The sequence below is a fragment of the Macaca nemestrina genome, chromosome 11, assembly GCF_043159975.1.
Source record: "Macaca nemestrina isolate mMacNem1 chromosome 11, mMacNem.hap1, whole genome shotgun sequence".
In the NCBI taxonomy this organism is placed as follows: Eukaryota; Metazoa; Chordata; class Mammalia; order Primates; family Cercopithecidae; genus Macaca; species Macaca nemestrina.
This window is the reverse complement of record NC_092135.1, coordinates 76,374,917-76,402,201: the sequence shown is the minus strand read 5'-3', so window position 1 is coordinate 76,402,201 and position 27,285 is coordinate 76,374,917. Positions and strand designations below refer to the sequence as shown.

Here is a 27,285-nt window from a genome sequence, read left to right as displayed (position 1 = left end):
GATTAGTGCTACCACAACCATAATGCTCTGGAGTAGAAGCCTTTTTTTTCAACAGGAAATCTTAGAAAGCAGTGCTAGAGTTTAAGTTTTCAGCCTAGCCTGTCTACCATTCCAAAGCCCTCCAGAGTTTTAATCCAATCAAGTCATTATTAGGTGTCACTGAATGACAAAGATAAACAATATCATAATTGAGCTGAAAATTAAACACAGATAATTTTCTAATTCTTTTTATTGTTTCAGAGACAGGCTCTCTCTCTGTCACCCAGTCTGGAGGGAAGTGGCACAATCATAGCTTACTGTAACCTTGAACTCCTGGCTGCTCCTGCATCGTAAGGTGTCCCTGCTAAGTCCTGAGCTCGAACCTGCAAACTGCTGGTTGGACACGGAGCCCATGGTCATCAGCTGAGCCCTTGGCCCTAGGTCCCTAGTTGGGTGGTTGCTGGCCCCAGAGAAGTCTGAAGGCAAAGGGGTGGTTTGGAGAAGAGGCTGCTACATCTTCCCCAGCACAATAGTGGTGGGAGGGCCCACGGCTCTTCAAAGGCTCCCAAATTCTAAAAGACAATGACCCAAACCCCCAAGGGCAGCCCCCTGCCTCAGGACTATAGGCGTGTGCCACCACACCCAGCTAATTCTTTTATTTTTTGTAGAGACAAGGTCTCATTATTTTGCTCAGGTTGGTCTTGAACTCCTGGCCCCAGGCTGTCTTTCTATCTCAGTCTTCCTAAGCACTGGGATTACAGGCATGATCCACTGCACCTTGCAGCTAATATTTTTTAAAGGATTTAACTAACCTTGAATAAAGCATGTATGGCCATTGATAATATTAACTTTGAAAAACTATTTGAATATAAAAATATAAATTCAGCTTTTAAAAATTCAAAGTGTAAAAACTCTATCACTTAAAAAACAACTCAGCTTAAGCACTCAATTTTTATTCCTAAAACAGCACTTAAATAGTAATATGAGGGACTCCATTATGCATGTAATTTCACAAGGATTACTGTTTTTGCATTATGTTACTTTTTTTTTTTTTTTTTTTTTGGTTGGGGTTTTTGTCTTGTTTTGTTTTGTTTGAGACGGAGTCTCACTCTGCCACCCAGGTTAGAGTGCAGTGGCACAATCTCGGCTCACTGCAACCTCCACCTCCTAGGTTTAAGCGATTCTTGTGCCTCAGCTTCCTGAGTGGCTGGGATTACAGGGGTGCACCACCACACCTGGCTAATTTTTGTATTTTCAGTAGAGATGGGGTTTCTCTATGTTACCCAACTTGATCTCCAACTCCTGACTGCAAGTGATCCGCCCACCTCGGCCTTCCAAAATGCTAGGGTTACAGGCGTGAACCACTGTGCCTAGCCAAAAACTATACCACTTAAAATCAGTTCAACTCACTCAATTTTTATTCTTAAAACAACACTTAAATAGTAATTTGAGGGACTCCAGTATGCATGTAATTTCATAAGGATTACTGTTTTTGCATTATATTACACATGTTTAGAACCCCAACATTTCTTTTTTTCATACTCTAGAATAGACATTGCTGTGCAAAATCCCATACAACTGCAGCTCTTTCATCAGAACATTTGACAAAATACACAAGTCTGACTAGAAATTCAATACTTAAAAAAATTCCCATGGCAACACTTTAGTTAGTAAGAGAAGCCCAACGAGTGTGGTTTACCCGCATTGCTTCCCCTCGAATTCCAGCATGCACAGACAGTGAGCACTGTCGTGTGGTTCGGATGCTCTCCATGACCACACACAATACTGCCTTTCTGCTGCTCCTTGACTGACGTATCAAGCTGTGGTCAAAGTTAATTTTTCTAAAATAAAGAAGATACATTCACAAGACTCTGTAACATCTAATTACACATAATCAAGTACATTTTTTGCTGTCATGTGTTATTCATTCATAGTTCACCTAATAGTAAATCAAGGCAATCCTAATAGTCAGAAAATACACCCAAAAGAAATGTAGTAATTTGTCTCGCCTGTTTTCTTAAAACATGCTTATACACAATGTTTCACTCCGTCTGTTGAAAGTCTTTTGAGGGGGGACTCTATTTGTTGCAGACAGATTCCTCTATTATTTAAATCTAATAATTTAGCAAATGTGTGTAGAGCCAAAGTAATTTTGTGGAACAATTAAGTTTTGTTTAAGCCAAGTGACTTTTTTTTTTTTTTAAACTGGGCAAATCGTTTTAACGTGTAACAGTAGACCAACTACGGAGGACAAGACCCCAAGCTCCAGCCTTTCCCCTGATGCCCTGGGACCTGTGTGCCTGGGCCAGTCCCATGCCTGCCCCAAGCCCTGAGGCCCACAAGTCCCAGAGAAGAGTGGGAAAGAAAGCTAGGTGGTTGCAGCTCAGCTCCAAGAGTTCAGGGAGGAAAAAACAGGGGCTAGTTGAATTTAGCCTTGGAAAAATACATCTGTGGATGCTCATCAATGAACTTCTTCAGAATCTCCTGTTTCTTCTGTTGGTCTGAGGTTTGCAGCCCCATGGACTTCTGTCTCTGGTCATACATCATCCTTTCCACCATGCTGCGAGTCTCACTGTCCAGGTCTGACAGCTTGGAATTCTCAGGGTTAATATTCTTGGTATTGATCTCAAGGTCACTGGACACCAAGCGGCTCCACCACTCCGTCTTATTGATCTTCTCCAGATGCAGAGTCACCACCTTGCCGTCCTCAATGAGCCACGAGCTCTCCTCCACCTTCACTTCATTGTAGAGCTCCCTATAGATGATTGCTGGCTGCCCCTTGAGCCCCATCCGGAGGTGCCACCGCAGCATGTCTACCACCACGTCCTTCCCTTTCAGCCGGAAGTTCACACGGAAAGGGACTGCCAGGTCCAGCTCCGACAGGGTCTGGGTCCAGTGGTAATTGGGCAGGTCTGCCCCGTTGCCTAGGTTGGGCTTCAGTTTTCCTTTCTCCTTCTCTCTTCCTCCTCCTCATCTTCCTCAGTCTCCTGCTTTCCTGGGGAGTCAAGGCTGCCGTTCTTGAGCTGGGCCTCATGATTCTCTGCATCCTTTTTCTGGTCAATCTCTAGCTGCAGCCTCTCTGTGTCTTCGTCAGTTAGCTCCTTGATCTGGGGCCCTGAGGTCTCTGACTTAAACCAAGTGATTTTTGATATCTATCCTAATTCAAAGTTTGGATATACCACTAATGTATTTCAAACATACCTAGCAAATTACACTAGTAAAATACAACCTCAATGTTTTAAGCATTCTTTGTAATGAAGTTTATATAGCTAAAGTATTTAATGAAAACACTGAAATATATTAGGATTATTATACTGACCGTGTAGTAATTTCTTTGAGTAGTGTTGATACTTCCACTTCATGTTTGGTTACTATACCAAACGAAGCTTTCACCGCAATGGAATCTGATCCAGCAACATTAATCCCAACGTCATTTACAATATGGTTACCTCGCCTTCCATAGAGTGAAACATCGGATTCATCTTCATAATTCAGTAATTGATAAGATGAAATACCTTTACAAGAAGAAACGTAGTCTTTTTAAAACGTCTTTAATTTATCTTATGTAGATTATATATAGTAACACGTTAATTTACAATTGAAGACTCAATTACCCAAATGTTAGAGAAAGGCAACATTACTCACCAAGATTTAAAGTAGTAATTCAATTAATCTTACAACTAAAAGAAACACATAGCCAGAATTCTTAAAAGGAACTCAAATTTTCTATTCAGCCAACAGAACTTCTTAAGCATCAAGATCCACTGGGCAATTCAAAGAAAAAATAAGCGTTTATGAGCAGTAACTCATTAAAATATCAGCTTATTAAATAACCTACCCTTCAAATACATTTCAGTTTACCAATTGTAATAATTGCATTGTAAAAAATAAATACAAATTACTTTCATCTCATTTGACCATATAAGATAGGTAAGCCCAAATAATACCCCATTTTATAGATGAAGAAATATGTCATAGTCTAAGTTGATCTGATTAAAACAATTTATAAAATAATTGATAGATTTGAAAATTATTTGACCAATAAGAGATTTGATATTATACAAACTTTCGGCATTGTTAATCTTAATAACATTATTATACTACCATCATAATAAAAGTTGCTTTAATCATTGAAAATGTGTATTACTAATGTAAGTAGCATATATGACCTATGTTTAGGTTACCAATAATACAGACGAATGAGTTGGCACTCCCAAACATTTAAACTTACCAGCTGAAATTTCTCTGTCTCCTAGGAGAATATCTTTCAGTGTAAAAGGTGTTGAAGTAAATTTATACCTAGGAAACAGAAAGCATCGCTTCTTTTTTACCACCAGACTTAGAGGTTGATATTTGTCAGCTTCACTGAGGCTTGGAACGGGAACTAATCTCCCTCCATCTCCAACTTGCTTGACAAAGCTCTTGGTAGCAGCAGCAAACATATTAAAATCAAAATGTCATCAACTGCAACCCCCAGATAAATCCATTTTTAAAGACGAAAATCAGGCACAAAATTAAGCATTGCTTGTTTTTAAATATAATTATACATCTTAAAAATACAAAGCATGGTTTCACCAAGTAGTTTACCACTGTATAATTCACTGCCTCCGCTCATGTGCTCAGGTAATGAATTATAGATCAACGATGTAAAACGATATGCTAAGAGCATGTTTAATTTGGAATGGCAGGCTATAGCACTAAAATATACACAGAAAACTAATAACGTAAAAATATGACCAATGTCTATGATAAGGATCACAGTAGATAGCGATTTGCCACTGGCAATGGGCCAATTTTAAGGGAAGTATATAGCGCTGTGGGAAGCAATGCAATTTAGGCACTAACAATAGTCCCGGATACAATCTACAGTGGACCTAGTCCAAAGGGAATTCCTTCACAAGTCCACACTGGAATTTTGGCAACACGAAAGTGCTGTTTTGAATCCTCACGGCATACAGTTCATTGATAGAGCATTTCATTCATTTTCCATCTTACATGTTTACAAAACTGTTTAATATTAAATATGAATTCACAGATATAAACAATTACATGCAGATCTTTATAAAAAAATAAAGCCACATTACATGTAAGTAACTATATAAACGATTACCTAGTGGTTTCTTACTCTGAAGTTGGACACATAGACTCTATCCCTTTGAAATGGAGTCCTGCTGCATCTTTTTGTTTCATTATTATCCCAGCTACTGGGATAGTAATAAGAGCTATCTATATAAAGTTCTGGCCTGTTTTTAAGTGATTTTGTGGCTAAAAATGAACTTTATCTGAGTGCTGAAATGTTTTGGCATAGGTGTTATGCGGAGTTCATATATTTTGAAATAGTGACTATGTATCCCTTCCAATAAGATATCCATTAAAACAGTGATGGATAGTAATCTATATACATACATATATAGATGGAGAAGAAGAGAGAATAGGCTCTAATTAAAGCATCAAATGATATAATTTGATTAGATTCGGAACATCTTTCACTTGCTTTCAAGCATCCAGGGCTCACATGCTAACAAAATAACAAACCACTTTTTTTTTTTTTTGAGATGGAGTCTGACTCTGTCGCCCAGGCTGGAGCGAAGTAGCGCTATCTCGGCTCACTGCAACATCCGCCTCCCGGGTTCAAGCGATTCTCCTGCCTCAGCCTCCCGAGTAGCTGGAATTACAGGCGCATGCCATCACGCCCGGCTAATTTTTGTATTTTTAGTAGAGACAGGGTTTCACCATGTTGTCCAGGCTGGTCTCGAACTCCTGAGCTCAGGCGATCCGCCTGCCTCGGCCTCCCGAAGTGCTGGGAATACAGGCGTGAGCCACCGCGCCCGGCCATAAATCACTTTTAATAATATTCTTTCGTACGAAGAGCATCGTGCAAAGCAATCTTCCATAACACCGCGTAAGCACAGGATGGCATTTCAGCTAGTGCCTAGCAAGCCCCTGGAGAAGCGACACGACATCCAATGGCCCACCAAAGGTGCTGCATCCCAGGCAAACGCCATTACAACCGACTACACAGGTCCCCAGAAAGGCCTTCGTTTACTCCTAACGTTTTGCTGGGATGCACTGACCCAGCATTCCGTCTCGCGACGAAAGCCCAGAAGACAAAGGAGCCCGCCTGGCGGGAAAGGAGGGGGTGTTTGGACGTCCCCGCGTGTTCCTAAACACCGGGCTCGGGGACCCGAAGAGCCCACCGCAGCCCCCTGGAGCGTACATATCCGGGGTCTCAAGCTTCAGAACCAGGCCCGGGAGACTCCCTGGAATTCTGCCTTCCGAATTTTCAAATCTTTTTCTTAAAGTGACACAGCCCCCAATCCGTCCTCCCCTCAAAGGGTTAACTTCAGGCCTCAACGACCCTAGACCCAAGCCGGACAATCCCTCTAATCCCTCTCTCCGGGAAAGAAACGGCCTCCTCCTAAGGACAAAGAACTACGGCCTGAGGGCCAGTTACTGCAGGCTGGTCAGGGCCGGCAGAGGCGGGCGCTGAGAACCCCGGGAGCCCAATGCCTGTGCCCAGGCGGGAGCGGGGCGGAGACGGGCGGGAAGGAGGCGGACCCTGGAGGGGACAGAGGCGGGGCTGGGCCGGGACCGAGGCCCGCTGAGGGGCAGCGAGGGGGCGTAGCCGGAGCTACGGCACCAAGGCTCCGCCCCCGCCCTTCCCGCCCCCTCGCTAGAGGAACGCAAGCAGGAGGAGGGGGAGTCGGAGGAGGCGGCGGCGGCGGCGCTGGAGCTCCTCCTGGGGACCAGCGACCCGGGGAGCTAGCACGTCGCTCCGCACCGCTCTTCCTCCACCCGCTGAACCGTCCCTTCTCGCCATGTCCCAGAGCAGGCACCGCGCCGAGGCCCCGCCGCTGGAGCGCGAGGACAGTGGGACCTTCAGGTCAGCGTGCGGGCAGTCGGGGCCCCAGGGCCGGGAGCGTTGGGCGGCGAGACCGGGGCGCGGGGAGCCGGCCCTCCAGAGGCATTCTGGGTAAAGCCCTGCCTGGCGCCCACGCCTCCGCGGCTGTGGGCGCTCGGCCCCGCCCTCTCGGTTGCGAGGGTTGGGGTCTGCGGCCGGGCCCCGCCCCTCTCGTGGCCCCAGGCGGCGCGCGGGGCGATGGAGGTGGCGCGCGGTCGCCGCGCCGGGGAAGAGATCGTCAGGTTTGTCCTGAGAGGCTGCGGCGCTGCTACTAGCCCTGTTCTGTTGAGACTGTCTCCTACCCGCATTCAAGTTCTCTCTCTAAAGACCTCGCTCACCCCGCCTGCCCCTGCGGGGTGACTGCCGCAGCGGGGCCGGAAGACAGGTGCGCCCCAGCCTCTCCTGCTCTGGCCCTGGCCTCCGGGGAACTCCGCGCCTCCCTCGTCACCGTCGGTGGCGGTCAAAACTGGCCTCTGTACGCTTCTGCTTCAGTCTCCCAATTTGGCATGCAAAGCACACCTTTTTCTGGTTTTTGCAGTTTGGGGAAGATGATAACAGCTAAGCCAGGGAAAACACCGATTCAGGTATTACACGAATACGGCATGAAGACCAAGAACATCCCAGTTTATGAATGTGAAAGATCTGATGTGCAAATACATGTGCCCACATTCACCTTCAGAGTAACCGTTGGTGACATAACCTGCACAGGTCTGTATACACAGTTAACCTGGATGACCGAGTGGGTTGGCAGTCAATACTTGGTGTTGCTTTTCAGTTCGGAAAAGTGCTCTTTTTGCCAGACAGCTGTGAGGAACAGGTTCTGAAACTGAGACCTCTCATCTCAGATCGTTAGGGCTTTTCAGCTTCATCTGATTCTCTTCCTAATTTTCTCTTCCCCAGATACCAAAGAAGCTCAGAAACTAAAAAGTTACCCAGCCATCCTGCACGACTCTTTTCATACCCCATGATCCTCCTAGGGTTCTTCTAAGAATTAAAGGGAAGCAGGAAGGGTTCTTGGAGCAATCATAGCTGGGTCCCTAGGTACTGTGAAGTTTCATAGATTATAGCAGATACCAGCAGGCATGACCCCAGAATTTTCTGCGCGTCTCTCCTCTCTTTATGGACTCATTTGGCCCTTTAGGTCCATTGTACCACTTTTGATTCTGTATCCAAACAAAATGAGGAAGGGGAGAAGGTCCTCATACATTATATTGCATAATAACTTCTAGTTTTTGAAACGTAACAGATATTTTGTATATTATCCACTTTTTAAACAAGAAGAAACAGGTTCAGAGAGATAAGTAACATGCCTGTAGCAATGAAGTCACATAGCAATGAAATTTTAAAGTTCATGCTTTCTTTTGGTCTGTGAGCTTGAGCAAATGATAACTAAAGTTGCTCATTTGTAAATGTGGACATTATTTTTCTTATGTATCTATTTAATTGCAAACACAAAACATTGGATGCTAAATTTAATTTGGAAGGATGCCAAGAAAAAAATTTAGTAGGAAGGCTCAAGTTCTGCCATCTGGTAAATCTGACGGCAGCATTTGTTTGTGTCCTTGGAAGTTTGGAGTCCTTTATTTTAATTGACGCCACTTTAAGAAAAGTTTAAAACTTTTTGTGTGAGGCAGTTAGATTGTAGGTGCTGGCCGGAAGGGTCCCCATGGGAACCATAGAGTCAACACTGCATTACTTACTTTAGCTAGTCTATTTCTAGATAATCAGGAAGAATTCAAGAAAAAGGAGGCTTTTTCCCTCTCGATGTGTTTTAGACCCCAAATTAACAACCTATGGCAACTGTTCTGCCTACGCCCTCTTCTCACACTACCATGGCTTCCTGTGCAAGCTTATCTGCCTCCATGGCTTCCTGTACTATCTAAAGGCTAATAATTCTGAAATGTCTGTCTACATCCCAAGCCCAGTTACAGAATAGTGTATCAGTCTCTGCTTGCTGAGCATCTTTGCTTGGATGACACAGAGGCCCCTCAAGCCTCTCATTGTCCCTAACTGAATCCATCTTTTCCCTCAAACCCATTCTTCCTGCATTCCCTTTCTCTGTAAAGGCTCCACAATCACCTAGTTCAGTAGACATGTGGGTTTTGTCTTCCTAACTACTTCCCCTCTCCCTCCCTCTTGTCCAGTCTGTTATTAAACTCCATCCGTTGGAGTTTAATAATCCACTAAATAGCCACTGAATCTGTCTGCTTCTCTCTCCTGGCCATTGCCACTGCCTAGGCGACCATCATCTCTCACTTGGATTGTAGCTGCATTCTTGTAGCTACATGTTTACCTTCTAGTCTTGTGATGTCCTTTTGTCACGTGACATCCAGTGTTCATTTTTTTTTTTTTTTTTGAGACGGTCTCATTCTGTCGGGGAGTACAGTGGCATGATCATAGCTCACTGCAGCCTCAATCTCCTGGACTGGAGCAATCCTCCTGCCTCAGCCCCCCGAGTAGCTGGGACTACAGGTGCACACCAGCATGCCCAGCTAATTTTTCTGATTTTTAATAGAGACAAGGTCTCACTGCATTGCCTAGGCTGGTCTTGAACTCTTGGCGTCAAACAATCTTCCCACCTCAGCCTCTTAAAGTGTTGGGATTACAGGCGTGAGCCACCTCACCCACCCTTAACAACCAGTATTCTTTCTAGCATTCATATGTCTTCCTCTTCTCAAAATCCATTCAGTGGCTTCCCTGTAACCCTCTGGATAAACACATGTTTTTTGTTTGTTTGTTTCCGAGACAGAGTTCCACTCTTACACCCAGGCTTGAATGAAGTGGCACAATCTCGGCTCACTGCAACCTCTGCCCCTTGGGTTCAAGCGATTCTCCTGGCTCAGCCTCCTGAATAGCTGGGATCACAGGTGCCTGCCACCACGCCCGGCTAATTTTTGTATTTGTAGTAGAGACGGGGTTTCGCCATGTTGGCCAGGCTAGTCTCGAACTCCTGACCTTAGGCGATCCACCCGCCTCAGCCTCCCAAAGGGCTAGGATTATAGGTGTGAGCCACTGAGCCCAGCACAATACCATGTTTCTTAACATGACTTACAGCCTTGCTTCTTACACTTTAAAAAAGCTCTTACACTGCCGGGCGCGGTGGCTCAAGCCTGTAATCCCAGCACTTTGGGAGGCCGAGACGGGCTGATCACGAGGTCAGGAGATCGAGACCATCCTGGCTAACCTGGTGAAACCCCGTCTCTACTGAAAAATACAAAAAAAAAAAAAAAAAAAAAAAAAAAAGCTCTTACACTTTGGCCAAAGCCAACTACTTGGGATTCTTGAGAACACTGTGCTGTATGTTGCCTTTGAGCCTTTGCAGGTGCTCTTTTTCTCTGCCTAGAATGCTCTTCCTACTCCCCCATCTCTCTTCACTTTATTAGCTGTTACTCATCATTTAGGTCTCCATTTAGTTATCTCTTCCTTCATGAAACCTTTCTGAATCCTTACAAAGAGTCGGAGAACCGCTGCTTTTATGTGCTCCCCTACAGCCTGCACTTAGGCTTGTTGTAACATATCCCATTCCATATTTCAGGTGCCTATTAACAGACAAAAATCCCACACCAGGCTGTTGGCTCTTGAGGGCAGGGCCCCTGTATGCTATATCCCTAATACCTCTGTTAGCAGATAAATATGTGGTTTGTGTATCTTCTCACACTTGAGGGCCACACTTAAAACTTATCCCATGAGGGTATGGGAGTTTGAACTTAAAAGGAAAAAGATTGAATTTATCATTTGCCATTGCGATTGCTTACTGAAATTAGACATCAGTCTTATCCCCGGTCCCAACTTAGCTACCCATGCAGAAGATACAGACTGTCCAGAAGATACATAACAAGCTGTCACCTTACTTCATAAAACACTTTCCTGTTGTACCCAACACATAATCATGACTGCTAAGCCTAGCAGAGCAGTTTGATACATTATAGGACAGGCTATTCGAATAAAATTATGCATATTTTGCTGTCAAACAATTCTGCTGTAAATGGTTCCTTTAAAAGAAACTTCTTGCTGCAGAAGAATTTCCCCTCCAGGAATGAAGGAAGAGTAAAATACTAAGCTGCATTTCTTCAGAGGTGTGACATGGTCTACTTTATTACCCTGTTATGTAATAAACATATATAATGTAGAAATAAGGATTTTTATGCAGGTATGCATAGAATTAAATATACAGAACTTTAAAAGTTATTTTTTGAAATATTTTTCACCTGGTGAGTATTTTATTAGTGTGTAACCACATGTAGTGTATATTTTTATTACCTAGTATGTGTATGTAAAATCTATAGTGACTTTTTTTGTGTTTTGAAAACATCTCTGTAAGCTGCACATTTTTGTAGGGGATAAAGACTTCTTTTTTTAAATCTTAATTCAGGTGAAGGTACAAGTAAGAAGCTGGCGAAACATAGAGCTGCAGAGGCTGCCATAAACATTTTGAAAGCCAATGCAAGTATTTGGTGAGCTAAATTTCTTTGTATTCAGCAGCTCAAAAATATCATGGCTGAGGTAAGATTAAAAATTTCAACATGCTTACAAAAGCAACAAAGTGAACAGTTGTTAGCATCCTGCCTCTCTAATTATATTTCCTTATGAAGACTTATCCATGGAAGAAAACTTTATTGAATCAAATCCAGCAGTTAGCTGTTAAATGAAGGCGCTCATGAATTAGGCTTTACTTTTTTTTTTTTTTAACATGGGGTGCAACAGTAGAAAATCAGTGCTTCTTGCAAATATTAATATTAACATTTTGTATTTAGACTTTGATTATTTATACATTGAAGACAAGAAAGTGTGAGATGGAGAAAGATCCACTAAAAGTACTCTTTTAGGAATTATAATTTTGAAGAAGCAGGCAGAGGTTTTCTTTTATTATATAATATATACCAAAAGAAGATAATGTTAAGTGGGATATTCTTGACATATCTTTCCAAAGTAAGATTTTTTACTACTCTAGGTGTTTCTGGATAGAATATTGGTCCTGGAGCATCTCACATATTATAGTAGTGTCCACTGGGTGTACTCTGGAGCTTGGCATACTTTCAAATTCTTCTTGTGCATGCACTCACATTAGCCTGAAGTACGATCTGGTGTAATCTGCTTATAGCCGACAGTAGAGACCCAGGGAATTTGGGATGGGTTTTTTGTTCCTAGTCATAGAAAGGCTTTTGGATTAGGGGTGTAGTTAGGTTCTCATGTAGTATTCCTCTCTTTTTGTAAATCATTCTAAACCGTTTGGGTAGTTAAGAACTAACCAGTGACACGGCAACCCTCTAGATAAGCAGCTGCCCAAGATAAGCCTTGCATTTCACAAGATGATGCTTCATTCTCTAGGGTCATGCATTATAATTGATCTATGCCAGGCTGGGCGGGGTGGCTCACGCTTGTAATCCCAGCACTTAGGGAGGCTGAGGTGGGTGGATCACTTGAGGCCAGGAGTTCAAGACCAGCCTGGCCAACATGGCCAAACCCGTCTCTACTAAAAATACAAAAATTAGCCAGGCATGGTGGCAGGTGCCTGTAATCCCAGCTACTTGGATGGCTGAGGCACAAGAATCGCTTGAACCTGGGAGGCAGAGATTGCAGTAAGCCGAGATTGCGCCACTGAACTCTAGCATGTGAAACCCAGTCTCAAAGAAAAGGCCAGGCGTGGTGTCTCACATCTGTAATCCTGGCACTTTGGAAGGCCAAGATGGGCAGATCACTTGAGTCAGGTGTTCGAGACCAGCCTGGCCAACATGGTGAAACTCCATCTCTACTAAAAATACAAAAAATTAACCAAGTGTGGTGGCATGCTCCTGTAATCCCAGCTACTTGGGAGGCTGAGACACAAGAATCCCTTGAACCCAGTAGGCAGAGGTTGCAGTGAGCTGAGATCGCACCATTGCACTCCAGCCTGGGCAACAGAGCAAGACTCTGTCTCCAAACAAACAAAAGACATGCCAAATGACATGGCAGGTATTGGGTTCTCCCCCACTGGTGATGGCCATGCTGTTTCTGTACAGCCTGAAGGTGAACCCAACCAGTAAGTACACTTGTAGAAATGAGGGGTATAGAGTGTCCTTTCTGCACCTGGGCACTTCACTTTGTCAGCAAAAAAAGCTAACAAACTTTACTATATTTGTGCTTCTTGACAGATAAAATGGGAATTACTAAGCTGTAATCAGGCCTAAAGTGGCCTGACTTAATACAGAGACTTTCTCACTTCTCCATCACAATTATTTGGGTAGCTTCGGCATGCAGCATTGTAAGTGAATACTCATATCTCATCAGCCTATGTAAAGCTTGAAGTTCTCGCAGTTGGAGAAAAAGAAAAAAAAAAAACCTTGAGGAAGTGGCAATAACTAAACCTCACTTGTCATGGAAAAATGACTCCAGTTGCCTAGGTGGTAGTAACCTTGAAATGCCGCTTATTCAATTTTAAGCACTGACCTGCCAAGTAACTAGTAATTCCCAACTCCCTAGAAGAGGTTCTCTTTTTCCCTAATCATAATCCCCACATGCTAAAACCAAATTCATCTAAGCCATCTATTTTATGCAGGATACATGTAAATCTTAGAGGATTATCCCAGCACTGAGCAGATGATAGATCAAACAGATCTCTCTTCATAGTTCTCTGGATGAAAAAACAATGTTTATAAATAATCTGTATTGTTCACATTGCCAGGTTCAATTTTCTGGATCATTGTTACTCTTCTATTTTTTGCATAGTTGTAACAGAGTATTCTTTAAATATTTTTTTATGACATGCCTATTACGTACAAAACGCCACAAAGCTTATGTAGGTAAGTGATACATAGGCCCTACCTCAAGGAGCTTATAGTCTGAATAGGGGAGAGGTATGGTGAAGGATGGACAAATTATATGTATTTGTAAGAGTATATAATTTATGGTAAAACAATTTCCTCAAGAAAGGATTAAACTGTGTGTTATAATGTTTCAAAGAAGGGAGAGATTATAAACCACTGGGGTAAAAGGATAGGCTTCTTGGAGAAAGTGTCATTTGAGATATATCTTGGATGACAGATCAGATTCCCATAGAAGAGGCCTGAGAAAAGGGCATTCCATGTAGAAGGAATGACCAGAGCAAAGACATAGAGAGTTAATTAGAAAATGCTTGTCATTTATTTCATAATTTGGGGGAAATTATTTTGTTTTATAACACTTTTTAAAAATATTTAGCTTTGCAGTTCCTGATCCCTTAATGCCTGACCCTTCCAAGCAACCAAAGAACCAGCTTAATCCTATTGGTTCATTACAGGTAAGTTGTACAGTTCTTTGCCTACTGATGAAATATATAATAAGTTTGTAATATCAGAGGGGCTAACACAAGGAATTAATATTTTAAAGACAAGATAGTGATATATTTTGTTTTCCAACTTACGATCATTAGATTTATAGAGCTAACTTGAAATTATTCCATATACAGTATTTGCCTTTGGCTTATACAATTCTCATTTAAGATCAATAGGCCCTCAGTGCACATGGGTAGAGTGTTTTATACTTTAAGAATAGTTCTTGCTACTCTTGTGACAAATCTCTTTCTACTTCTGTTGAGACAGAAGACTTTATAAAGAGCCTAAATCAAATCAGTGAACCTAACTCAAGAAAAGGAGTCTGCTTATTTGCTTATTCTACCGAAAAAAAAAAATTTATATCTACACACACTCACATATGCACACATATTCAGCTTTGAATTTCTATATGCAGAATATCCTTGCAGACTATTCATGTGCTCTGTTAGGCCATTCCCCTCCCCATTATTCAGCCAGTCCTTTGGTCTCTTTTTCCAGCACTATGAGCTTTTCTATAGTTTTCTTCACCTTCTGTCCCCCACCTCATCCAAGTCTGTTGTTTGCTGTCCCTACTCATGTGTTCTTGGCCAGCTGTGGGTTTGGAAGTCTATAGCTAGGGGGGGAGGGACTTTAGGAACTGATGGCAGTGAAACCTGTAGATGGTCTCCTCTGGTGTTCCCAAAGAGGGCGGTGGTAGCCTGTTTTTCTAATTGAAGTCTCATACCAGCTCACTATGGTTTAATTCAAGAACACCATTCATAGCAGAAAACTGATTCAGTTTTGGTATTGGGATATAAAGATACAAAATGCAGGAATGTCTCTGAGAAATAGAGGGTCTTCCCTCTTTTTTCCGTTGCAGAAAATCACTATTTTTTTCAAACATATACATAGAAATGGGATCAAAATTAAGAAAATACTTATGTGATTGAGCCATTGCATAAAATTACTATTAAAGCCTCATCTTGATTTTATAGGAATTGGCTATTCATCATGGCTGGAGACTTCCTGAATATACCCTTTCCCAGGAGGGAGGACCTGCTCATAAGAGAGAATATACCACAATTTGCAGGCTAGAGTCATTTATGGAAACTGGTACTTATTTCTTACAATTAAAGGCATTTGAAATATTTTCAGATGATGAATGACTATAGAAATTTCTGTCATAATGTTTTCCAGTATTTCTATGCAGAAAAGTTGATACACTCCTCTTTTATAGTCTCTGACTTTCTGAGGCTGAACTTAAGTATAAATATTTGGCTTAAGATACTTAGTCTTAATTTGATATTTTTAAAAATCAGAGATTATTAATAGAAACTATTGGCTCTGTACTTTAAACAGTCTTCATTGATAAATTAGTGACTTAAAAAAAACTCATTTTGGAGACAAAGCTATAGCACATCTCTTGGATTTTATTTAACAGCTATTCTATCTAGAAAATAGGACTAGAGGAAGATTACCCTTGAAAACGATATGATTAATAAGAGACTAGATGGAAAATAATTGCAGTGAGATAAAAATGAAAATTATCTTTCTTAATTGTAGCAACTCCTATGTTATAAAGGATATAAACTGTAAGAAACACTGTCACTTTAGAAAGTACTAGTGAGAATTCCTGTTAACTTCTCTGGCATGTTTTTGTCATTTTTTAAAGTGGCTTAAAATGGGATTTTACCTTAACTAGATAATAGTTTCAAGTAATAAGAAACTGTGTGCCTTTGGGAGGTAGTGTGGGCTCTTACAGAAAGCACCAGGTCAAAAGCAAGAACCTCAACTTCCATTTTTGATGCAGTCCTTGATTTGCAAAGTTAAGCAAATTACTTAATCTCTCTGGACCTCAGTTTTTTAATCTATAAAACAAAAACATGGAGATAGATATTTGTGGTATCTTTCAACTCCAGCATCCCCTGTGCCTTTCTTATTCCTGTTTAAAGGAATTCCATATAATTGTCAGTTTAGAGAAGATCACAAGCAGGAAATAGACATTGAGAGAGAGGAGTTATAATTCAGATGTATTTTAATAAATATGAATAATTGGTCAGAATTAAACCAAATGTGGTTCAGTAATGCTAGACATAGGAAAATACAATTATTATAGAAAAACAGAAAGCATAACTATTAAAAACTTAAAACAAATGCCTTCAAAAGTGTAAGAATTAGTAACTATACAGGCCAGGCACAGTGGCTCACCTATAATCCCAGCCCTTTGGGAGGCTGAGGTGGGCCGATCGTCTGAGGTCAGGAGTTCGAGACCAGCCTGGCCAACATGGCAGAACCCTGTCTGTGCTAAATATAAAAAATTAGCCAGGTGTGGTGGCAGGCACCTGTAATCCCAGCTACTTGGAGGGGCTGAAGCAGGAGAATTGCTTGAACCCAGGAGGCGGAGGTTGCAGTGAGCCAAGATTGCACCACTGCACTTCAGCCTGGGCGACAGAGCAAGACTCCATCTCAAAAAAAAAAAAAAAAAAGAATTAATAGCTATACAAAAGAAATAACACAACAAACAAAGATACCAGGTCAGTAAGAACATAGTCTAGCATATAATAAAAACCATGAGGTTCTCTGATTAAATACAATACTTTATACAGTTTGATCATCCTCTGTGGACACTAATTTCTTTTCTAAATCTACCATTTCTTTTTCTTTGTTCAGGAAAGGGGGCATCAAAAAAGCAAGCCAAAAGGAATGCTGCTGAGAAATTTCTTGCCAAATTTAGTAATATTTCTCCAGAGAACCACATTTCTTTAGTGAGTAATGTTGACAGCTATGATGTTAATGTCATTAAGCATTTCTTGCTGTAGGAAACTTTCCTTGATTTCTTATTGTATGGCTACTTTAGAGTTGTGATTTTTAGAAATCTCTTCATTATTCAGTTATACACTACCCCATTTTTAGCTGCTTCCTGTTTGTGAGTCAGGATCACAAAGGCAATTAGGTAAGAGAGCTTGGGAGACACAGTCAAATTCAGAATAATAGGATGGGATGTAAAGATAATAGGCCAGTAGTACCATTTTTGCCTTCAAAGTGACAGCGCATTTCCATCCCTTTGTTCATTCATTCACTCAGCAAACATTTAGTGAGCTCATACTATGTGCTAATTGTTGCGTTGGGTACTGGGTTGCAGTGGATAAGCAGTCCCTGCCTCTAAGGAGTTTATAGACTACTGAAAGAGAGGAAGGAACTCTATAGACGAGTCCTTACAGAGTGTGATGTGGGAATACAGAAGAAAGCATCCAACCAAAACAGGTTTGGAGACAGATTCCAGGAAGAAGTAATGTCTAAGCCAAGACCTGTAGGTCTAGAATGGGGGAAAGGAATTCCAGAAAGAAGAAAAAGCGTGTGCAAAGGCCAGGAGTGAAACATCGTATGTGGTCTAGGAGCCCTAAGTGATTTGTTGTGTGTAGAGCATAGTGTTGGAGGAAGGGAGTCTCAATGAAGCCAGCAAAGTAAGGAGGGATTAAATCTTAAAGGGACCCCTATATAAAGAAAGTGAACTTTATCCCAAGGGTAGTACAAAGTCATTAAAGAATTTTAATCTGGGAAGGACAGGATCTAGTCTAAACATTAGAAGGAAATCACTTGGCTGCATTATGGTGAGTGAGTGAAATTAGGATCAAAGAGACCTGCAAGAGTGCTGTTATAGAAGACACATGAGACATGACAGCTTGAACTAAGGTAGTGGCTGGGAAATGGAGAGAGATGGGTAGATTTTAAAGTTATTTAGAAAACGGAGGTAAAGTGGCATGGTAATTGATTGGATGTAGGAAGCAAGGGAAAGGGAGGAAATTACTATTTTAAGCTTGGCAATAGCAAGAGGGGAGCAGATAATGAACTAAATGTATTGAATTTGAAGTGCTTGTAGAATAGCTTATGGAATAGCTAAGTGAATGTATCGAGTAGCTGAACAAATAAATACAGAGCTTAAGACATTGAGACCTACACACGATATATAACTTCAGATTCTGATATTCATAGATAGGTGTTGTCATGTAATACATTATCTGAGAGTAGTGTATTAGGTGGGAAATAAAAAAGTACAACTATAGCAACTTCTTCACTGAGCTTATGATAAAATAAGGCCTCATTCTTTAGAAAAAAAATCAAAGACTATATACAAATGAGTAATATAATTTGATTCTACTTTTTTAATAGAAAAATTAACACCGCATTTACTGCTTTTGGAATTTGGATCAACAATATCACCAAAATTACAAAGCACAGATAGGTTTACAGGTGAAATTGGTCAAATCTTCAAAGAAGAGATCATTTCCAATGCTATTTAAACTCTTTTCAGGCAATGTATAGATAACATAAAGGAAACTTTTAAATTTATTCTCCAAAACCAACATGATACAAACACCAAAACCTGACAATAGTAAGTTCAACAGAAAAAAAAATTATAGATCAATATGCCTTATGGTAAAATGGTAAAACCTTTGTAAAATGTTCAGTTCAACATTAAAATAATAATAAAACATTGACAAGTAGGGTTTATTCAACTAATGCAAGACTATTTCAAGGTTAGTAAGTTGGTTACTTTAACCACATTAATGTGTTAAAGAGTAATATATAATCCTCTCAATGGATGACAAAAATTTTTGATAAAACTCAGCAATCATTACTGATAAAAACTTTGAAAAAAACGAAAATCATGGTTAAATATTTACACATTGTACTCATTCCCATTAATATCAGAAATAAGGATGCCCACCAACACCACTTTTATTTAACTTTGTTCTAGAAGTACCTACCAATTAAAAACAAATTAGACAAGAGAAAACAGGAAGAAGTTGGAAATAAGAGGAGATAAAATGGTTACTAACTGCAAATGATACGATTGTATCCCTTTAAAACCCTAAAGAAAAACTACTAGAAATAATAAGAGAATTCATCAAGGTAACTGATTATGAAATTAATATACAAAATCAATAGCTTTTCCATATTACTCAGAGTTATGTAGGTAACAACTAGAATAATTAAAAATAAAAAGCTAAAAATTATTGTATCTGGGAAGGGGACTGAAGGTGGAGAAGGGGCAAGGCAGAGGTTGTTGCTTTTATACTTCTGTACTATTTGATTTTTTGCTGTATGTGTATATCCACTTTGACAAAACTTACGAAGCTTGGTAACATTGGACATTTTATAGAAAAATAGAAAATCTATCCTATTCTGAAAAAATATACTAGAAAAAAGTCAATAGTTTGCTTTACAAATAATAACTAGAATATAGAAGATCTCAATTTAAATTGTAGAAACAGGGATAGGATATCTGAAAATAAACTTAAAAAGAAATGCGCAGGACCATGTGAGGAAAACTCTACTAAAGAATAGAGCAGAAAATATTGTAAATATATTTAACTGTAATGTGGTCTCACTCAAAACCTACCAGCGTTCATTTTGGACCTTCATACACCTTTATTGAGGTTTATCTGGAAAAAAACCCTCAAGAATAACCAAGAAAACTGAAAAGGAAGGGTTGGGAGAGCAAGAGTGTGCTGCTTTACCAGAGAACAAAACATACTGTAAAACTGTACTTGTCAGACAAGGTACTGGGCCAGGAATAGTCAGAGGAACAAACAGAGAATCCAGGTGTAGATGCTAATCCACATAGGACCATAGTATATGGCAACAGTGAGATTTCAGATCAGTGGGTGAGAGGATGGATTATTCAATAATGATGTAGAAACGGTTTACATCCACTTTTAGGTGGGGGCTGTATATATATTTGTTTATGAGTATGACATCTACTTAGGATGCTTCCTTATTCCTTACACCAAAATAAATTTCAGATGGATCAAAGATTTGAACATAAAAATTTAAAACAGTATAAGTATTAGGAAACATGGAAGAGTTTTTCTTTTTAAAAATCTTAGCATGGGGAAAGCATTTTAACTTAAAACCTAGATGGTTAAAAGATTAATAAATTTGGCAACATAAAACCTACTGCACAGCAAAAAATCTGTAAATCAAGAGAATAAAAACAAAGTGGGAAGAAATTATTTTCAACATATAACTATAAAGGAACTGTTTTCAGTACCAACTTTAAAGCTCTTTTATACACATCTGCACACAGCAGCACATGTCTGTAGTCCCAGCTACTGGGGAGGCTAAGGTGGGAGGATTGCTAGAGCCCAAGAGTTTGAGAGTTAAGCCACATAGCAAGACCCTAACTCTTAAAAACTAGAAAATTTAAAAAGCTCTTATGCATCAGTTAAAAAGACAACCCAGCCGGGCGCGGTGGCTCACGCCTGTAATCCCAGCACTTTGGGAAGCTAAGGCGGGTGGATCACAAGGTCAGGAGATCGAGACCATCCTGGCTAATATGGTGAAACCCCGTCTCTACCAAAAATACAAAAAATTAGCCGGGCGTGGTGGTGGGTGCCTGTAGTCCCAGCTACTCCAGAGGCTGAGGCAGGAGAATGGCATGAATCCGGGAGGCGGAGTTTGCAGTGAGCCGAATCGCACCACTGCACTGCAGCCTGGGCAACAGAGCGAGACTCCGTCTCACCAAAAAAAAAAAAAAAAAGACAACCCAGTAGAAGAAATGCAAACGATTAAGGAAAAAAAGAAAAGAAAAAATATTCAACTTTATTCATGCAAGATAAAATATTTTCACCTTTTAGATTGGCAAAAACTACAAAATTTGATAATAGCTGGTATTAGTGAGGGTATGAGAAAACAAGCCCCCTCCAAGACAGTTGGTAGGAGTATAAATTGGTTCAGAAATCAGTTTGGAAGTGTTTATCAAAATTAAAAGTTTACATGTTCTTTGACTTAGCAGTTCCACTTCTAGAAATAATTCTACAAAGAAACTCATTCAAGTGCAAAAGAGTGTTTATTGCTAGTAAAAGCAAGAAGCCAGAAACAACCTAAAGCTCACAGTTGGAGATTCATAAGGTAAATACAGTGCATATATGTGCACTGATAAAAGAAAAATGAACAAGATGTAGAGGAGTAAGTTATCACTTGCTTTAAAAGATTGTGTGTGCTTGCATATGCATAGAACATTTATGGGAAGATACTGAAAAATGTTTAACAGTACGTCTAAGAAATAGAACAGAGGTCTTCAGGGAATGGGTGGTAAGGAAGAGAGACTGTACTCTTCATTATATATTTGTTCTTAGTGCATGTATGTATTTTTTTAACCATGTAAATAGTGTTTTTTAATTTTTTTTTAAACAGTATTTTAAAGTTGCTATAATGTAAATTTTTATTTGGTAAATCTAACAAATTACTTAATTCCATATCATGCCATCTCTAAAATCTTTTGGAAATTGCCTCCTGTCTGTCATGCTCATTAATAAAATAAGATTAAGAGTAGTAACCCTACTTACTTCAGAAAGTAGTTGTTTTTATTTTATGGCATATGAAAGCAATTTGAGAACCATAAACTAATATGGAAATATGAGGCATTCTAAGGACAGAGATGAAAATGCAAGGATATAGGGGAGAATAAAGGAAAGAGGAAAAGCAGAAAGAAAAAGGAAAAAGTACTCAGTTGGGTTCTGGGAAAGAAGTCTAAGAACTTTTTGACATCCTGTCATTTATTTGACTGACTTGTTCCTCAAACCCAACTTGCACATTTCATGTTTTTTTATAGATTTTTTTCCTGTTTTATAGCTGTCAGTTATAGTGATTGGAATACCAAAGATATGAAAATTGTTTTATATTTTAATCTGCAAATTGCTCCATTAGGCAGATTTAATTATTTATGGATTTATGGATACGGTGCTCCCAAATATCTTGTACCTCTTAATGTGACCATCAGAAAACTCGACTGAGAAACATTTGTACTATACAAAATACAAAATACTTTCAGTATATTATTGCAAGTGCTTCTTAAAAACATATTTTGTAGTACTTGTTAAATGTGTACTTTTTAATGTCTTGTTTAAATTGGAAAATTAACCAAATGTTATCCATTTAAACATGCTTTATAACATATTAAATGTGAGTGCTTAATAAGTACTTTTAATTATACTGGTACTGGTGTTGGAACCCAGTACTAGTCAAGAGTCTAAATCTTCATCTCTGTTTTTCAGACAAATGTAGTAGGACATTCTTTAGGATGTACTTGGCATTCCTTGAGGAATTCTCCTGGTGAAAAGATCAACTTACTGAAAAGAAGCCTCCTTAGTATTCCAAATACAGATTACATCCAGCTGCTTAGTGAAATTGCCAAGGAACAAGGTTTTAATATAACATATTTGGATATAGGTATGATTTTTTTTTCTTTGGCTTTCCCAAGACATGTTTATTTACAAATGTGTATGAGGAATGAAAATTTCTATTATAATTTATTTTATTGATCAGGGATTCTAAGTGTATATAATTACTAGACCAGTAATATATATAATTGATATGTCCCATTCTTATACAAAAACAACAATAGCAAAGATAGAGTTTTACTATGTGCCAGGCATTGTTCTAAGATTACATGTATCTACTTACTGAATCCTCAGACTAACTCTATGAAGCAAATTCTGTTATCCTTATTTATAAGTGAAGAAACAAAGGCACAGAAAGGTTGAGAAACTTGCCCAAGATCACATAACTAGTCAGTGGTAGAGCAAGATTTGGGGAAGAGTTCCAGAAGATACCCTGGCTGTTAAACTAGCCCTGCTGGGCGGCTGGGCAAATGAAAAGGCACCTACATTTCTAGCACAAGTACCAAGTTTGTGGCGCCCAGACCCTTTCTCTCTACTTTGTCACTGTATGCTGATTCTGGGAGGTAAATGGAAACAAGTCAGTTTATAGTTTTATCCTTTCCCAGCCATCATCATCTGTATTTTCTCTAGCCCTTAATCATTTGGACAGACAAATATGGACAGATGGGAAAGCAAGTCAGTATGGATTTTCTTTTAATTCAATTTATAAAGCTAATTAGTTGTGTGTGTTTGGTGTCTTGATTTTGTTCTTTTTTTTTTTTTTTTTTTTTTGAGACAGAGTCTTGTTTCTGTTGCCCAGGCTGGAGTACAGTGGCACAATCTCAACTCACTGCAACCTCTGCCTCCCAGGTTCAAGCGATCCTCCTGCTTCAATCTCCCAAGAAGCTGGGATTACAGGCACCCACCACCACGCCTGGCTAATTTTTTTTTTTTCCCTGAGATGCAGTCTTGATCTGTTGCCCAGGCTGGAGTGCAGTGGCGTGATCTCAGCTCACTATAACCTCTGCCTCCCAGGTTCAAGCAATTCTCCTGCCTCAGCCTCCCAAGTAGCTAGGACTACAGGTGTGTGCCACCATGCCCAGCTAATTTTTGCATTTTTAGAAGAGACGGGGTTTCACCATGTTGGCCAGGCTGGTCTCAAACTCCTGACTTCATGATCCACCCACCTTGGCCTCCCAAAGTTTTTTTTAGTAGAGATGGGAGTTTCACCATGTTGGCCAAGCTGGTCTCAAACTCCTGACTTCATGTCCACCCACCTTGGCCTCCCAAAGTTTTTTTTAGTAGAGATGGGAGTTTCACCATGTTGGCCAAGCTGGTCTCAAACTCCTGACCTCAAGTGATCTACCCACCTCGGCCTCCCAAAGTGCTAGGATTACAGGTGAGCCACCGTGTGTGGCCAAAGTGACTTGATTTAACGTGTGAGAAATTTTATATCCCTATCCAACCACAGATGTGGGGACCTTGCTTGTCAGGGTCCCCTGACCCTGGGAAAGTAGGGCACTTAGGGGCTCAAAGAACTTCTGATATTCTCTGCTATTTTGGGATTGAAGGACGGGTCAAGTGCATTGTCTTAGTAAACCAATAATGATGCAGAACCTGAGAAGTCAGTGCAGACAGATGGTTAGAGAAGGTGGCTGATGAAAAATTAACCGGGTGTGGTGGCACATGCCTGTAGTCCAGGCTACTAGGGAGGCTGAGGTGGGGACAATGACTTGAGCCCCTGAGATTGAGGCAGCAGTGAGCCATGATCATGCAGCTGCTTTCCAGCCTGGGTGACAGAGTGAGACTTGTCTCAAAAGAAAAGAGGCCAGAGGCCGGGTGCGGTGGCTCATGCCTGTAATCCCGGCACTTTGGGAGGCCAAGGCAGGCGGATCACCTGAGGTCAGGAGTTTGAGACCAGTCTGACCAACATGGTGAAACCCCATCTCTACTAAAAATACAAAAATTAGCCAGGCATGGTGGCATGCACCTATAATCCCAGCTACTCAGGAGGCCCAGGTGGTGGGAGAATCACTTGAACCTGGGAGGCGGAGGTTGCAGTGAACCAAGATTGCACCACTGCACTCCAGCCTGGGTGATAGAGCAAGACTCTGTCTCAAAAAAAAAAAAAAGAAAAGAAAAGAAAAGGTGGCTGATGAGAGACCATTCATCCAATAAATATTAGTGTCTACAGTTTGTTGAGGGTTTAGAATACAGAGATGAATGACCCATGTCATGAATAGAACTATGGAGGATACAGAATCTGGGGGAAAAAAGGAAACCTGAAATAAATTTTAGATTATAAATTAATGATGCCTCTGAAACATTTCTTCCCAGTTTTAAGAACTAAATAGTTCTTGTAGATATGGAAAGCAGTCTAAAAACCACAGTCTGTTAATTTGGCTAGTTTCTATGCAGCTACCTTCAAAAGAACCTAGATATTCTCCAAAGGAGATATACAAATGGGCTGGGCACAGTGGCTCACACCTGTAATCCCACCCCTTTGGGAGACTGAGGCATGACAATCGCTGGAACCCAGGAGTTTGAGACCAGCCTGGGCAATATAGTGAGACCCTGTCTCAAAATTTTAAAATTAAAAAAGAAAAATGACCAAATGACCAAAAAATACATGAAAAGATGCTCAATATCATTAGTTAATAGAGAATGCAATCAAAACCATGATAAGGTACCACTTCAAATCCACTAGAATGGCTATCATTAAGGAAATGGAAAATAGTAAGTGTTGGTGACAATGTAGAGAAATTGGAACCTTATAAGTTGCTGGTGGGAATATAAAACAGTTCAGCCTCTGTAGAATAAGCTTCTCGGTTCCTCAAGTGAATTGCCATATGACCCAGCAACTCCACTCCTAGGAGTATAAATCAAAAACTGGTATTTAAACAAATGCCTATACACACAGATCCCTGTATATTCATAGCAGCACTAGTCACAAAAGCCAAAAGGTAGAAACAGCCCAAAACATCCATCAATAAATAAGTGGATAAACAAATTGTGGACTGTCCTTCCAATGAAATATTATTCAACTGTAAAAAGAAATGAAGTTCTGATATATGCTACAACATGGATGAGCCTCAAGCAGGGGTTGGAGGGTCAGGAGAAAAGAACCTAGATACTAGAACTAGAAAGCCTCTTCACTCATTAAATAATCCCATTGTATCTGGATATTTTCCACTAAATAGAATATCAAAAATAACATTTTTATTATGCCCACTTTAAGTTATACCGCACATGTTTGTTTCTTCCTCTTTGCCCTCATTTCAGCCATCTTTAGTAAGAATGACTCATCAGTTGATGGGAAGAACATTTGTTTCCTGGGTCAGGTATTGTTTTTAAAACACCATGACCCATTTACAGTATAAATAAAGAACTAGACTCTGCACAGACTTAAAACCTAAGAATATGAACGGACAACTCCATGAATACATACAATTATTATGTATCAATTTTAAAAAAATTTTAATAGAAGACACAAGGGAGGTTTTGCCTTGATCCAAGTTATTCCTGGTTCAGATGCCTCCTGAAAATGACTTCCTAGTGGAAAATACAATCTCTCCAGTCCTTTAACAAATGGTTCTTTCCCTTTTGAGAAAGTTACTTAATGGTTCAGTAATTTCCAAATAGTGTTCAACTAACCATATTAGAATTGCCTTGGGAACTTTTTTTTTTAATGTAGGAATCAGCCACCCCCAACCATATATTTCTGATTGAGTGAGCTAGAGTGCAGCCTACATATCTGTATGTCTTTAAAGCTGTCAGATCATTATGAAGTGTAATGTGTTTGAAAACTGCTACAGCTGAGCAGTTGTGGTTTCTGTTTGTACAAGCAAAACAAAGATTGCGAGTGGTGTAGTATACTATGGATGCTTAAAAAGAAAGACAGTAATAAGAATTGTATTGTTTTTACAAATGATCCACTTTATACATATTGGACATTAATCGTCATCCTTGAATGTGTCATTACAGATGAACTGAGCGCCAATGGACAGTATCAATGTCTTGCTGAACTGTCCACCAGCCCCATCACGGTCTGTCATGGCTCCGGTATCTCCTGTGGCAATGCACAAAGTGATGCAGCTCACAATGCTTTGCAGTATTTAAAGATAATAGCAGAAAGAAAGTAAATTTGGAGCAACTTAACAAATCTTTCAGTAGCACATAAAAAGTTCCCCTTTGGCCCCTTCCCAAGTAAAACTTTTACCATAGTGTTTGAGTTTATGTCTTGTTTCTAAATCTCTTCATAGAGTCCATCAATACTCCAGATTTAATTATCTCCTCGTGGTTGTTATTAAGCTCTTTTTAATGGCTTCAACTTTGTATCGGTATATTGTATTTATAAACTTTGTACCACAAGACAGAGTGTAGCACCCATTTTACAGTGCCATGCACATCGGAGAAAGAAATTGCATGTTTGTTGTTGATGATGAAATAAAAATGCTAGCAACAGTCTTTCTTACTGGTGCTTAAGCTCTTTGCACAAAGCTTTATAAAGGGAATTCAAAGGAAGCCCTTTTGAATTAGAGTCTTGAGGGACAGCACTAACAGGCCTTTATTAAGTATGATTGTTAAATTTCAGGGAACATGATTGGTCTGCTCTGTATTTGAATTCATGTAACAAAGAACTGTTATGATGGGATTCTGCTCATTTTATTAAAAAGCTACTGACTTGACTGTCGTCCTGTTCTTGTTAGCCATTGTGAATATTTTAATGTTGATAATTCTGTTATTTACATATCTCTAATTTACTTTGAAATTCAAAGGTGAAAATAAAAAATGATGGCCTAAGCAAAATTTACAAACATACATGTAATGGGTTACTTCCTTACTTTCTCTAAGCGTTTGCAACCTTTTATTTTTCTTTGACATAACCATACACAGGTGAATTACTAGTTTAAAAAGCATTTGACCACGCACGGTGGCTCAGGCCTATAATCCCAACTCTTTGGGAGGCCAA

General features: G+C 40.1%; 2 protein-coding genes and 1 pseudogene across 11 annotated transcripts in view; 1 reads left to right on the top strand and 2 right to left on the bottom strand.

Annotated features, from left to right (window-relative positions):
- Nucleotides 1-27,285, bottom strand: part of PJVK (pejvakin) — a 49,212-nt gene that overhangs the window by 3,644 nt on the left and 18,283 nt on the right. For 2 of the 9 annotated variants that reach the window (XM_011719454.3, XM_071073853.1), the window contains exons 1-3: nucleotides 4,211-5,232; nucleotides 3,299-3,494; nucleotides 1,679-1,820 (exon numbers count right to left, since the gene is read on the bottom strand). In XM_011719454.3, coding sequence (XP_011717756.1) covers nucleotides 1,679-1,820; nucleotides 3,299-3,494; nucleotides 4,211-4,421 — 549 coding nt within the window. In that variant the 5' untranslated portion in view covers nucleotides 4,422-5,232. Of the gene's footprint in view, nucleotides 1-1,678; nucleotides 1,821-3,298; nucleotides 3,495-3,624; nucleotides 5,233-5,256; nucleotides 6,572-27,285 lie in introns of those variants that run through there. The other 7 variants (XM_024788828.2, XM_011719457.2, XM_071073855.1 and 4 more) reach the window with 6 other exon arrangements.
- Nucleotides 1,829-3,225, bottom strand: LOC105468970 (nuclear migration protein nudC pseudogene; annotated as a pseudogene).
- Nucleotides 6,646-27,001, top strand: LOC105468965 (protein activator of interferon induced protein kinase EIF2AK2). 2 transcript variants are annotated; one of them, XM_011719462.2, is made up of 8 exons: nucleotides 6,646-6,862; nucleotides 7,419-7,588; nucleotides 11,253-11,334; nucleotides 14,057-14,135; nucleotides 15,144-15,261; nucleotides 16,819-16,913; nucleotides 22,209-22,383; nucleotides 26,298-27,001. In XM_011719462.2, exons 1-8 carry the CDS (start codon nucleotides 6,798-6,800, stop codon nucleotides 26,453-26,455), a joined length of 942 nt encoding a protein of 313 aa, XP_011717764.1. In that variant the 5' UTR covers nucleotides 6,646-6,797; the 3' UTR covers nucleotides 26,456-27,001. The 2 variants fall into 2 exon arrangements, with proteins under 2 accessions (XP_011717764.1, XP_024644600.1); XM_024788832.2 differs by lacking the exons at nucleotides 6,646-6,862; nucleotides 7,419-7,588; nucleotides 11,253-11,334 and adding an exon at nucleotides 11,352-13,121.

Coding starts and splice junctions, on each gene's coding strand:
- LOC105468965 (XM_011719462.2), top strand. CDS start 6,798: ATGTCCCAGAGCAGGCACCGCGCCGAGGCCCCGCCGCTGGAGCGCGAG. Junction 7,589..11,252: donor TGGTGACATAACCTGCACAG/GTCTGTATACAC, acceptor ATCTTAATTCAG/GTGAAGGTACAAGTAAGAAG. Junction 11,335..14,056: donor AAAGCCAATGCAAGTATTTG/GTGAGCTAAATT, acceptor AAAAATATTTAG/CTTTGCAGTTCCTGATCCCT.